Genomic DNA, 14,148 nt, shown 5'->3' with positions numbered 1-14,148 from the left:
GCATACACAAAACATATAAAAGAGGTTTGTATGAACATCTTTCCTAAAGACATCTACTGGGTGTATCCAGGGAAAGTTAACTTTTGAATTTTGACCTCTGGAGTAAACAAACAAAAAACTATCTTTGCACGCACATAGAGCCTCATTAGATACTAAATTTTTTTTAAACAAACACAGAAAGGCTTCAGTCCAGCCAGTATATATTATTATTTGATGTTTTTATTATTTGTTCACCCATCTGTCAAGAATTTGTTAATTTATGTGATTACAAGTAGGAAATTTTTTTACCTATGTTCAAGATTCTTTAGGCCTATTAAGTGCTGAAACAAAATTGGTCTGAAAACTATGTATGAAGACTACCTTAGCCAGTCAAGAAACAGAATCAAGAGCTACAAAATGTGGATGATCAGCCTTAAAGTTCAAATAGTACATTTTAACAGTGACTAAATACTTACTACAGACCACTTATTCACAATCTGTAACTCAAGTGTACTTGTAAAATATATGGAAACACTTGTGAATAATGAACTGATACATTAAATACATATATTAAATATATAAAAATTATGGGGTTTTTTCCATTCCCAAACACTTGGGAACATCATGATCTCTGAAAGATACTTTCTGCAATTGGCTAGATATTCTAACTGTCAATTTATTTGCCACTATTGCTGCACTATCTAACATTAGAAAGTGGCTTATCAGTTTGAAGTCATAGACCATTCCAGAGAAATTACTACCTAAGATGTAAATATGCCTAAGGTGTAAATATTTTTCATTTGCTTGTCAGACAGATGCACTGGTCACACACAAACTGTGATTGATCAAAATTTCCTAGCTAGAATATATATGCATGAATCTATCCATGTGCAGTATAGAGAATACTTCCATGTAGGAACAGGTAGATCACAGTTTCATCGCAGCAACAAAAACCAGAAAATAATGGCTGTCTTATGGTCTCAAATCAGAAACAGTTCCTGGGATACTCCATGCATGCATTTTAAGATGTAACAGGAATGTTTGCATGAGTTTGATGCACGTTTAAAAGTTTCTTTCTGTTCAGAGTGATAGAAACAAGACTAGTTTTTCTCTACTGATTTAGAGCTTTATACTCATGTCACGGCGATGACTAACTTTGTCCCCAAAAAGTAACTGAGTGCCCTTTCTGAAATGGAAAGCTAAATGTCTGGACTTATGGTTCTCTCCAGAAAGAAATTCTAAGAATTGACATAGACTTTCATGACCAACTAAATGAGATTGCTTTCTCCTCTGTTCATTTTATATTTAGTACCTCAGGGGCTTCCAGTTTAAGGTTCATAATACTGTTGTCTTAAACTCAGAACTTTGAACTTTGAGTCCATGAGTATGCTCAGATACCTCCATATCAGGCTATACCGAGACTTCAGTGGTTATATTTCTAATGTTGAAAGAAGTTCACAGGCTTATCAATCACTTCCGTAGAGTAATTCAGATTTCAAACAGACTACAATTGCCACTCCTCCTCCTTCTGCAGATGTTAGTTGTGCGCAGCTCTAAGAGTATGAGAGGTGAGTTCTTACCTCAGATTTCAATTTGGATAATTACCTAAATAAAATGTGTTCTCTGTTTATAGATATCCTTTCCAGTCTTAATTCACCTGCCCTATTTGGGGACCAGGACACAGTAATGAAAGCCATTCAGGAGGCTCGAAAAATGAGAGAGCAAATCCAAAGGGAACAGCAGCAGCAACAACAGCCTCATGGTGTTGATGGAAAATTGCCCTCCATGAATAACATGGGTCTAAACAACTGCAGGAATGAAAAGGTAATGTCTCCCATTTCCCCACTGTCTGTCACTCTTCTCTTCCCTGTAAATGGCTTCTTATATTTTTATATGAAATTTCTTGTTAGAGCTTTTAGCCATCTCTGATTTCATGTTAAATACACCTTGTCACTTCACAGTGCTGTGCTACAAACTTCTCTTCGTTTACCTGACAGCATTCAAAACCACAGTCCTGTGCACTCATATGATTAAGCTGTAAGCATGCATATAGCAACATGGGGAGTAAATTGGTTGGAGATACCATTGTTCACGGTCACTAGATTTTGAATTGTGCATTTTAGAATGATTCAATTGATAAATAAGGCGAAAAGGCCAGTTATGTACTAGCATGATTATTACAGTGCTATTTTATGTATCTGAGTGTGCTTGAATCTATAATTCAGATGCAACAAAGTATTTAGGCTCAAAACAGTACATTTGGCTCTCAGTTGTGATGGAAAATTAGAGATCAAAATTCTTTATTGAATCTTGGCTGTAGTTTCCACTGAAATGAAATAGCACACTACAATAAAAGGGCAAATTAGAGAAAGTGTTGAGAGAATGGGACCAGCGTTGGACTGAGCAGGACGGGATTTGGTCTACAAAGTAGCAAGCTGAGATCATATCTGAAAGGTGAGGAACAGTTTCTATCAGACCTGCTTTAAGGATGACTCAGAGAAGAAAGAAGACTCTTGGAAACTTCTTTGTACCTGTGTTGTCCTGTTCTGTGGCCTTTCCGAGGTCTTCAAGCTCTGCTCCATCAGCAGGTCTCTGTATGTATCCTGGAGCAAGTGAACAGGGAATTGGGTAATTGGCTGAGCTATAAGGCAGCCCTTTGGATGAAGAATGCTTCTCTGTTAGCTTCTCTAGAGGTGGCTTATGCTGCAACAAATATAGCACACAAGTTATTTTTCACCATTGACCCAAAATCAGTTACAGGCCACAATACTTATTCCAGTTAACTAGAAAGGGAAAAACATATCCCAGTAATCACTAAGGCATTGGCAAATAGGAGCAGTTATGATGCAATTTAGTAGTGAATGGAAAGGAAACTGACACTATTAGCCTATAAAACAACCAGTGTTTCAGACTATTTGCTAAAAAAATCAAAAACAACATGTAGTTTCAATGCCTATAAAAATTCTCTTATGTGTGTATATATATACATATATATAGTAGATGGTAGGTTCTTTGTTTCTTGGGTAAGGGAGGGAACATTATATATTACAGTCCAAAGACTAACAGGAGTTTTTAGTCCAGTTTAAATATAAGACTCGACAGAGTATTAACTATAACTTAAACCATGAATTCGATGATACTTTGATCTTTTCTCAACCCACAAGGGAATTCCTGGGGAGTAAGTGGGTTGTAACAAGGCACGGAAAGGCAAAGAAATGTCACAAACAGACCCATTAAAGATTGACAAACACCTTTTAATCTACACTTTATATTTTTGCTTGATATTTTTTTTACAGCACTCAAAACAAGAGAAAGGCTTAGTGTCCATTAGAAAGATTTGTTAGATTGTTGTCACACAGGATAAACAACACTTTTCCAGGTCAAATTCAGAGTCTAGTACTATTTCTGCTAGTATTAGTTTAAATGTCATAACTAGAAAACTCATTTAATACAGGGTGGTACTACAAAAAAATATAGAAATTAATAACTGATGAAGCAGGCCATATTCAGACAACAGTCTAATTGTAAAGTCAGTGTTTGTCTTAACTAATCAAGAGGCAGGATACTAAAGCCCAAGTTATAAAAATAAAATAAATGTCACACATATCAGTATTAAGAGTTTATAAAATTATGCTTATTTTAAAATACATTTTATGAGTTTCAGTGGCTTGACATTTAAAAATATCTAATATGCTATAAGGGCTATTAAAAGAATTCTTAACATTTGATTTGACTTTGAAAAATAACTATAAAAATGGCATCCACTTACTTATTGAGTCTGTTCCTTGAGTATTTATACTATCATGTTTATGTCTTGTATTTGACATAACAAGTTTCTATTTAATCTTTCACCTTTTAAAGTAAAATCAAAAAATATTTCAGTGAATAATCTGAAATTTCTGTTTTGTGCTGGTCACTAGCAAAACACAGATTGATGTACAGCTTCCAGGTTGAGGTTGTACATCAGGCAGTCTGAGGAAAAAAATTTTTTTTACTTGAAAATATGGCAGAGTGAACTAGAACTCTTTAACAGATACAGACGACATCATTCTCAAATGCCATTTTTTATAGGAGACTTTTCGTGCTGCTACTTGCAACTTTTAAAACCTAAGAATAAAACAGCATCAAGAAAATTTGTTAAGTCTCTAAGTGACCTTATGTAATCCTACTGGGTTTATTTATTGTAGCAGGTATTATAGAATCATTAAGGCAGGAAGAAGTTGGTGTGTTTATCTGTTATCTTTTCTCCATAGCTGCAAGAGGTCGGGTTTACAAAAGAATAGGATATAAATTAGTAATTTTAAATGATGATATATCCCCACTCTCATCCTAAAGAAAATAAAAGTATTAATTCAGTCATGAATACTAAGGTAATGTATTTGTATTTTATAGAAAGTATAAAATACATTAAAACCAGAGGCATCATTTGCACAAACAGAATTCTAGAATACTCTTTTTTCCGTCTTCACCCTCTGCCTTTCAATTTTTACACTATGAAATGTTACTTTTACTCTAAAAATGATGGGCAGGATGGTCAAAATGGAGGTGGGGGAGGAGGAATGATGGATCACTTCAATTAGAAAAACATAATTTTGAAATAATTGTATGCAAGAAGGCTGTGTACAGTTTCTGTCATAATCCCAGTGAAGCTTTGATAGCATAGTTGCAGTTTTGGATTGGTTTCTTTTGAAGAATCAGAACCCCATGTTTTCAGGACCAAATTTTCAGAAATTGGCTTCAGGTAATTAGACTTGTAGAAATGAGGAGCTGGAAGCTGGCACCAGAAAAAGATGACAAATTAATTGCCTGCAGCTGGTTTAAAAAAAGCTATTGAGTTCTGGTCAGTTACTGGTCTTCGAGTTCAGATAGTTGGTAATAGTTTGTTGTGCAAATGATTGCGCTCACAAAATTATGTACATAACTTCAAAGCCTGGGCTTAGGCCTTTTTGAAAATGTGTCATTTAAATCTCAGAAAGCTTTGTGTTTGGTTACAGACACAGAATTGAAAATTGCCTCTGTTCATATTCTGCTGTTCAAAAAAAAAAAAAAAAAATCCTCTACAAAGCTTTAAAAGTGCTCACAGAGATTCACTCATCAGGAAGACCAAAACAAAAACATGAAGCACTCTGGCACAGCCCAACTTTGTCATTTGCTGAAACATTAAGGTTATTTCTACACTTTTGAGATGATACCATTCAGAGGAGTTATTTCAGCTTGTGTGCTGTTGTGAGTTTGGGTAGGCAGGTAAGCACCATGCAGCTGCTCTCTCACTCCCCTCCAGTGCGATGAGGAAGAGAATTAGAAGGGTAAAAGTGAAAAAAATTGTGGATCGATTAGTATAGTTTATAAGTATAGCAAAAGCTGTGCACATAAGCAAAGCAAAACAAAGGATTAATTGACTACTTCCCATTGCCAGGCAGATGTTTAGCCATTTCCAGGAAAGCAGGCCTTCAGCACATGTGATTTACATGGGAAGGCAAATGCCAAAACTCCAAATGTTTCTCCTTCCTCCTCCTTCCTCCAGATTTTATTGCTGATAATGCTTTCATATGGTGTAGAATATCCCTTTGGTCAGTTGGAGTTAGCTGGTTTGGCTGTATAGCCTCTCAATGCTTTGTGCATTCCCAGCCTAACCCTGGCAGATTAGCATCAAAATGAAAAAAGGTCTTGCTGTAGAAGCACAGTTCAGCAATAGCTAAAATGTCCCATGGGTTATCAGGTGTTTTGGTCACAAATCCAAAACTCAGCACCACTAATGAATTATGTTTGACTCTATCTGAACCTCAACCAGTACAGTGCACATGAAACAAAAACTATCACTATAACAGAGTTGACTTTTTCTCCTCCACCTGAGGTGGAATAGAGCACTCAGGTGTGGCCTGACTGAAGAAAGGAAAGAGGTAATGGTGTCAGCTGTTTCACAGAGTAAACAGAAACATTGGAGAAGGAGAGAGAATTAGGAAAACGAAGAAAATAAGCTGCAGAGCCTTTGGCATGTGATAGAAACCAAAGTAAAATCATACTAAAATCACGTCTATTTAGAGGATATGACTATTTTCCAGTCAAGCCATGTTTACCTTCAACAAAAAAGAGTACTTAAGCAAAATTTGCATAGCTAGAACTACTTGTATTTATTTTAGTATTTCAAACTACCATGATTGCTTAGAAGATTTGTGTTGACTTAATGAACCTGAAAATGGTATATAATTTATAATATAACTGACATTTTTTTAAAAAAATTCCTAATCTTTTTGTATATAAAGCATGAAAACGCTGACAAAGATAATTCTGACAAAGATACTTTTGACAAAGATGCTTAATAATCACAACATATTTGCTAGACCCAAGGATATATCCCCACCTCTCCATTTACTTACCATGAAGCATATTCAAGATCTGAGAGGAAGCAGAATTTAATATAACATTTTTATGTTTACATTCCATTCTCATTCTTTTGTAGATTTTCAGACAACTGTGTATTTGCAGTAGGAAAGCAGAACTAGACCCCAAAATAAATGACATGAGTCATTGCCTACTTCCTGGGAATTATGATACTTTAGCACCTCTTCTAATGAGCCTTTTATTCCTTTCTTATTTCTAAATCAAAATTTTACAAGTTGAATCCACGTAATTTATCCTAATATAGACCACAGTTTGTATGCAAAATGTGTACATTCTTAAAAATGTGTAGTATTTACCCTTGGGGATGTTACAGTCTATTGATCAAATCCATTTTTAGGCACTTGGATTTGACTTGATAAGCCATAACGACCCCTTTGGAGGTGTTATGATCTGCTGTATTTAGGGACTGTTAAATATGTGGATTATTGAGACAGTAAAGTGTAACAACTCCTCTGGAGCTGTTCCACTTCATCATGTATATGAAGCTACTGCACATATGTACAAACTTCGCCTGATAAAAACACTTCAGGAAGCCTTTGTAGGAAAAGTCACTAGTCATGCATAATCTCCTTCAGCTGCCTACAGCTCTGCAATGGCTCCAGCATTGTAGTGCTTTTTTCTAAAGGCAAGCAGTACTGGATTATGCTGCCACTAGTTGTTTTACCAGCTTTCTACTCCCTATAGATTCAGAATTAGAGACAGAACAACTGCAGTGGCAGGAGTCACACTGTGTTTTCTGCATGTGCAGTGTATTTCTCAGACAATCACAAAGAGAGTCACCTTGTTATAAGCATCCATTTCATTAGTCATTTCTCAACTCAGTTAAAAGAAAACCAAACACATAGTTTAGAAAATACTTTTCCAGTGCATTCCGCATTCAATTATATTTTCTTCTTTCATTAGAACTAGTGCTGACCACCTTTACATGTGGACCAAAAATTAACTGGTCATAAGGGCCTTGTGGATTTTTTATAAATCTTTATGAATATTTGGTTTAGATTTGCAGGTGGTGATCTGCTCTTCTTAGTTTTTGTCTTCTAAGTAAAAGTTATATTTTCTTTTTTTCCCCTTTAGTTTCTTGTAGATGTAGTACATAAGAGGTTGATGTTTACATTTCAGTCTGCTGTGAGACATAACAGAAACTGTAAGCATTTTCAATTGGATCCTTATTTCTATTGGTTAAATCTTAGTTTTACTCCTAATTAAAGGGTGAATGCCTAATAATTAGGGGAAAAAATGGATAGCAATAACAACAGCAAATGACTAGATTTGCAAAGTTATTAATTTTATTATGGTATTGTCTCCATAGCCATTGTAGCAAGTTCTGTTCTCACTGTAACTTAAGAAAGATCCTGTCCCCCATAGCTTACACTTAGGTATAATGTAATTTAAGAATTTAGATTCTATAATAGGAAATCTGAAACTGTGTAGAAAGGAAAAAAAAGAAAGACACTGATTTACTTAAGGAACTGTTAGTGTGGTCTCACTTTCTTGCAAGAATATAGGCAATTTATTCAACTCAGTGGGAGTGTATTCCATCTGTCTAATGAAGACTCTGATTTCTGCAAAGAGACACTGCAATTGGGAAACTGATTTTCCTGAGTACGTCATTCTGCTCAGTTGACAAACCTTTCCCCGGGGAGTTTCTGAGATGCAGAAGGACACGCTGCATAGAGACAACCTCTTTACAGATCCATCATTTTATAACAGATAAATGACTGGTCTAAGTTAGATGTCCTAGAATTGGGAAAAGTTTCAGATACAGATCCCAGCAGTCCTCATAATTCTTACAAAACAAATGTCCTTTATACTTCATACTTTACTGCTCTATTTAGTAATCTACTTGTGGCTGTACAAAATATATGTAAGCTACCATATTTTTTTTATATTGAGTGTTCAAAGTTAGCTTCCTAAAGCCATATATATACTGTATTTTATTCTGAAAAATATTCATTTAAAGAAAAAAAAAGGAAAGATATTTTGTTCCAAATTTTTTTGAAACTGCAATAATTTTACAATTTCTTTTTTAGGCTTAGGGCTTATCCTAGCTACATGAAACATGTGTCTTCATTTTATATCAACTGTAATATTTCTTTAATAATTTTGAATGGAAAACAGTGACTCAAATTTTTTTTAAGTGGCTGCAATGCAGGAGCCTAAGTCCCACTGAACTAACTCTGAAAATTTTAGCCCAAGGCAGACAAGCAGATTTGTGGCTGCATACACAGTAACAGTCTATTTTCAGTGGAATTCAGCAGTTTTGTATCCTTCTCTAGCACTTTTTATGATAATTTGGACAATTCAGAATTTCAGCTGATGTAATACTGCCCCCTTTTATTAGAACTGGAAAACATGCTGGACTTCAAACATTTAGTTTTGTAGCTGGAGAAATTGTTTATTCATGCTGTTGCTTCCAGCATTTGAAATTTCATGCCAAGATAAGGTAAAGCGTGACATCCATATACATTTATAACAATAAATGGGAAGAAAAATACTAACGATTCCAAGCAACATTTTTTCAGGGTGTACTGTCTATGCTATGGCTGGACTTCCTAGGCAGCATATCCCTTCAGGGAATTCCCTGCTATTTTTTCAAGAAGCTCAAGGTGTTGATGATTTTGGCTTTTGTATGAATTTCATTGTCATATGTGCTTGCATTGATTTTCTAAATCAGTGTATTCAGATGATAACAGTAGGGCACAGGGAGCATTATCTTTTTTTTGTTTTGTTTTTCTGTTGTGAGGTCTTATTAGGAATTAGATGCACCTGTGAATAGCTAAATGATTTTAATATCTCTGAGACTCAGATAAGTATTGCAATGAATTTATGCTTTACAATTATAACTTTAAATGTAATTTGAAGTTAAGTTCAAAGCAGAGTGTCTTGGAAAAAAACATTAATCCCTGTGTCTCCAACCATATCTTTTGAAGAGAAATGTTTCAATTGTAAACAAAGAAGGGAAACAACTTACCCGAATTTTGATATAACCCTGAGGCCTGTAAGGCTTTTGTAGATATCACAGGAAATAAAAACAGGTTTAGGAATTGCACCCATACTTAGAGAAATGTTTTGTCTGATCTCTAAGTATTTAGTGAGAAAGGTGATGGAAGTTGTAACTGCACATGCATAGAGGGGTCAAATACAGCCATAACACTGGTACTCATAAGAGTTATGGGAGGAAAATACCAGTGCTAACATTAGCCTCTGCAGAAGAACACAGCTCCATTATCAAGGCCAGGTTTATAATGGGAACCAGGTGCAGAAGGCTGTGGGTATGAAATCTTGTCAGATCTGTTCCTCCAACTCAAGAGATAGAAATATTAAAGCTGCTCATGAATCGTTAACTTTCTGTCTGTAAGTAACATATGATGCAGCCTATAATTGATCACATGCTATGGCTCAAATACTGTTTACACCTAAATATTCGCACTCATGCCTATCAATATATCTACTAATTTTTTTTTCCAGATTTACTTTGTATGCTATGTGTAGAAAGACATACAAATAATGTATTTGAAATTTGCACATTAAAAATACATGTTCACTGAAACTGTGGAACTGACAGTGAAAAGACAAAAAGAAACAGTGCAAAATCTCTGGCATATGTAGGTCATCTAAATTTACAGATAAGTTAGCTCTGGCGCCAGCTTGCTACGCATCCAGTTTACACCTATAGAAGAATTTTCTGTGCAGACCTTTGTTTTTAAGCATTTTGCTCAATTACCTTACTTTCTACAATCGTCTTTATAAAATTGGTATTAAATGAATTTGTACATTTCGGTTCCAATGCAGTTAAATGCTTAGTCCCTCAAATTAAGTGGAGGCTGATTAAAATCTAAATTATTTTTTTCTATTGATTAAATTATCAAAATCAATTGAGTGAAAAATATGCAACCTTTGCAAAGTATAAATCGTGGAAACTTTATTGGACCATAAATTAAAAAAAAAGTTTGACCAGCCCAGTACTGATGTACACATGTAAGAAATTAAAAGAAAATATACCTAGACATAAACAACCTATAAGAAACTTTACTGTTTGAATAACTATATAACCATATATATGTAGATGTATTTGTGTATACACACACACACACTGCATAGTGAAGAAACTTCCATATTAGGTGAAGTTTTAAAAAGTTCTTCATGCCTTCAGTTCAATCACAAGAGCACTTGGCAACAAAATACTATTTTCAGGAATGAAATCAGCACAAACTTTTGTTATCAAGAGCTATTTTTGCATTCGAATATTGACTACTAGAGGTTTTGCCACTACCTATGCTTAACAGTATGCTTGCTGAACACAGTTATGGTTCCTTATTTCTGTTGTCAGGGCTACTTGAACGGGTTGCTTAGCTGCAGGTTTTAGACCAAATTAATAATAATGTTAACGACATTGATGATGATAGTAATAATGGGGATTTGTCTGCTTTCTTCTATTGCCTTTCCAGCTCAGGAAAAAAATGTCAAATACACTGCTTTTCACTCGCATGAGGTATTTCCTGTGAAAAGGATATAAACTTTGCCCCATTATAGTCTTCTTCCTTAAATTTTGGACCAACAGAAAATCCCAAAGGAACAGAATTAGATTAAAATGTGTCTTAAGCAAGAATGTTGAAAAATTTGTGCAAACCAACAAGGATTTTTTTTTCCCAAAACATGTGTTTCTGCCATAAAGGATAGTGTCTTTCTGATGACTGTAACAGCATAATGATCTTATCTTATATACAATACATTTCCCAAGCTACTCAGGAGAATTTACAGATCTATACTGAAATATATTCGATTTTTTATTATGCTTCTCTACAAAACAATAAAGATAGGTTGAAAATTATTGTTCAAACTAGGACAGGAATATATTCATTGATTTAAATTGTGGGTCAGAATGGCAGCTGCACAATCCTATCATATCACTCCCTCAATTGTCCTGAACTACAGAATACATTTGCATATTATTTCACACTTAGATACAAGCAGAGACATCCACAAAAGTTACTGCCATTTTTTTTCCAAGATCTGTGTATTCCTCTAAGCAAATTTGCAACACCAAATGCACTGCCAATAACTCTCTACTGCAGTAGATAGAGTATAGCAAGGATAAATTGGGATTGCTTTCTCTGATACTTCATTACTTTCTAAAATTAAAAATGTCTCCCATTTCTCAAGTGTCATTAGGCTGCATCAAAAGATATGATAAATTCAAATACACTCCTTGTTGTTGAAGGATATTTACTTATCTGCCTGTTTGTGGGATTATACACTACTTTGTTCCAGTTTAACTGTTTTGCTTCAAACAAAAGAATAAGCATGCTAACAGGTAAAATTGTCTTCTTTTATCTCATGAAAATACTTGAGCCAATAATGCAAAACAGTATTTGCAAATGTTTGTTTTAAATATGATTAATGGAGTTTGATCATGCTTTGTTTTCTTTTCACAAATATTCATGCAAACAAGTTTTTATTTCTATGGGTGTATTTACATATGAACATGGACATTTGTGCACAATTAGGCATTTGCAATTTACGCCCAAATTGCTCACCCTCTCTTAATAAGAAATAGAGGTTTTAATGCAGCACCCACTGACCAAGTGAGGAATGCAGTATGAGGGAGATCTTCCAGCCCCTGATAAAGTGTCAGTGCTAATTATAGATCTTTACAGCAGCTCCCTGAACTCTGCAGCAATTTAATCTAGGGGTGCTGAAGTTCTTGCTGCACTATCCCTTACCACTGCCATCTTTTTCCTGCTGGTGGTATGCCAGAGGCAGATTCGTTGGTTTTTCTGTGGTGTTGAAGCTTTAGGATTCAGGAGCTGAAAGATTGAAGTAAAGGCTTTTCATTACCTGGGAGGTGTTTGAGCTGAAAGAATTCCCAGTTGCTTTTTTTTTTTTTTTTTTTCAGGTAATTTAAGGCAGTGTTGCAATAGTTGTCATTGAGTAAGGCATCAAAACCAACACCATTTGTCTTAGGTGACCAACTAGAGCATAAATCACAAGCATTTCAGTGCATAGATCTTGCATTGCTTTAAAAAGTTGGGTTGTTAGAACACTGGCACTCATACATGTATAGAAATTGCTGATCCTCCAGGGATAGTTTGAAAAGATAAGAAATACTCTATTTTTTGCATAAATTGTTCACTGCAGATAGCTTGTCTATCTGTAGTCACATAACACTAGCTCTGTAAACAGGTCTATCTCAATTGGAAATGTAACAGGGTAATAAATGATACTCAACATCAGATTACTCATACTAAAATCTTGTTCAAGTCATAGTAAGCTGTTATAAGACTACTTAAAACCTAAAGTATGCCTAACCCACAATCTGAAATTGCCCAGCTAACATCCTGAAAATCTACAGACAACATTAATTTTCCAGTATTTCACTTTTATACTTGTGGCCTCTAACATGTTGCAAATGCCTCTATAAGAAAGGCTGGAAAAACATATCAAATTTCTGTTCTATTCCACTTGCTGACATTCATTAACTGAGGGAGCACACTGAGACAAGGTTTTGGAAAGATCTCCTCTCTACCTCCACCCGTTCCAAAGCATTTTATTAAACAGCCAGTAAGAGAAGTGGACACTTGTGGTTTAATGTCAGACCCGTGTTGATCAGTAGCTGGGTGCATGATTTCACTGTTATCTTGCCAAGGAGTTCTTGAGAAAGCAGGCAACGGATACATTCTTATCTCCTTGGCATTTTCCATACATCCTTGAGTTCAGTCATGAAGTAACAATTTCATTATCTGCTTCCTATTCAGAAGAACTGTCTTTTCATACACATAGAGATTCTTGCTTACTGCATCCCACTTTTACATGCTTGTTCCCTTTCATTTCTAAAGCATAAGAACACTCTTTGCTGTATTTTGGTTGCCAGTACATTTGTATTGCATTCTGTTTAGAAGGCATCACTGGGAGGATGTGCATTAGAGCTGTACACAAAGTGAGTCACTGACACATCATGTACTGTAAAACTTCTTGGTCTGTCAAAGGTTCTGCAGTTTGCCAACATATATTCAGCTGCCAGCTCCCTGCCAGAATTCTGTTCCTTGCCTGATGGTACTCAAGCTCTTTGAATACTCATGAATAAGACTAGATTGTATGGCTGTGCTCTTCCTCCCAAGGGATTCCCCTTTATCAAGGGATTACCTGCATTACCTTTGCATAACTCCCTTGTTTTATTCTTCAGTGTCACACTACAGATCACACTATATCATCGTAAATGTCTCATTGATGTCAGCCCTTAGTTTCCATTCAGAAATAACCAAAATCTTAGAAATACAAGGAAGATGTTTTCCTGTAAGTTTGCTCTCCACCTCTTTCATGCAAGGTTTATTTTTCCTCTTTCACTGCAAGGAACAGGCTGAATTAGAATATTCACAGTTATAGACTGATGCTATATGGACCAGGATGCCTATCAGTCTTCCGCACTAACCAGCATGCTCTGCTGTGCCAGGTTTCCATTACATTCAGTCCAAAAGCCATCCATAGTTTATCAGTATGTACTCACTAGCATGGACAGGCAAAAGTAATAAATTGCAGTATGAGAAATTTGTATTGCATATGTGAGTTATCCTACAAGGGAAGGTGATGAAGTGTACTACTTGCTTGGTTTATCAAGTGATTTCCCTTTATCTCCATCCATGCCATGTTAGTGTAGCTAACACATGTGTTATAAGAACATAAAGAACCAGTTAAAAGTGGAAAAAAGCACCTAATTTCCTCTTTGTGACCTCATTTAAGTTTTTTTAATGTAAAGCTTTTGTTATGTTA

General features: G+C 35.3%; 1 protein-coding gene across 18 annotated transcripts in view; it reads left to right on the top strand.

Moving 5' to 3' along the window:
- Positions 1–14,148, top strand: part of SOX6 (SRY-box transcription factor 6) — a 375,371-nt gene that overhangs the window by 313,864 nt on the left and 47,359 nt on the right. For all 18 annotated transcript variants that reach the window (XM_064657436.1, XM_064657427.1, XM_064657438.1 and 15 more), the window contains one exon: positions 1,613–1,803. In XM_064657436.1, the coding sequence (XP_064513506.1) occupies positions 1,613–1,803 (191 nt within the window). The remainder of the gene's footprint in view (positions 1–1,612; positions 1,804–14,148) is intronic.

Source organism: Pseudopipra pipra, chromosome 6, assembly GCF_036250125.1.
Source record: "Pseudopipra pipra isolate bDixPip1 chromosome 6, bDixPip1.hap1, whole genome shotgun sequence".
Classification (NCBI taxonomy): domain Eukaryota; kingdom Metazoa; phylum Chordata; class Aves; order Passeriformes; family Pipridae; genus Pseudopipra; species Pseudopipra pipra.
This window is presented reverse-complemented; position numbering and strand designations above follow the sequence as displayed.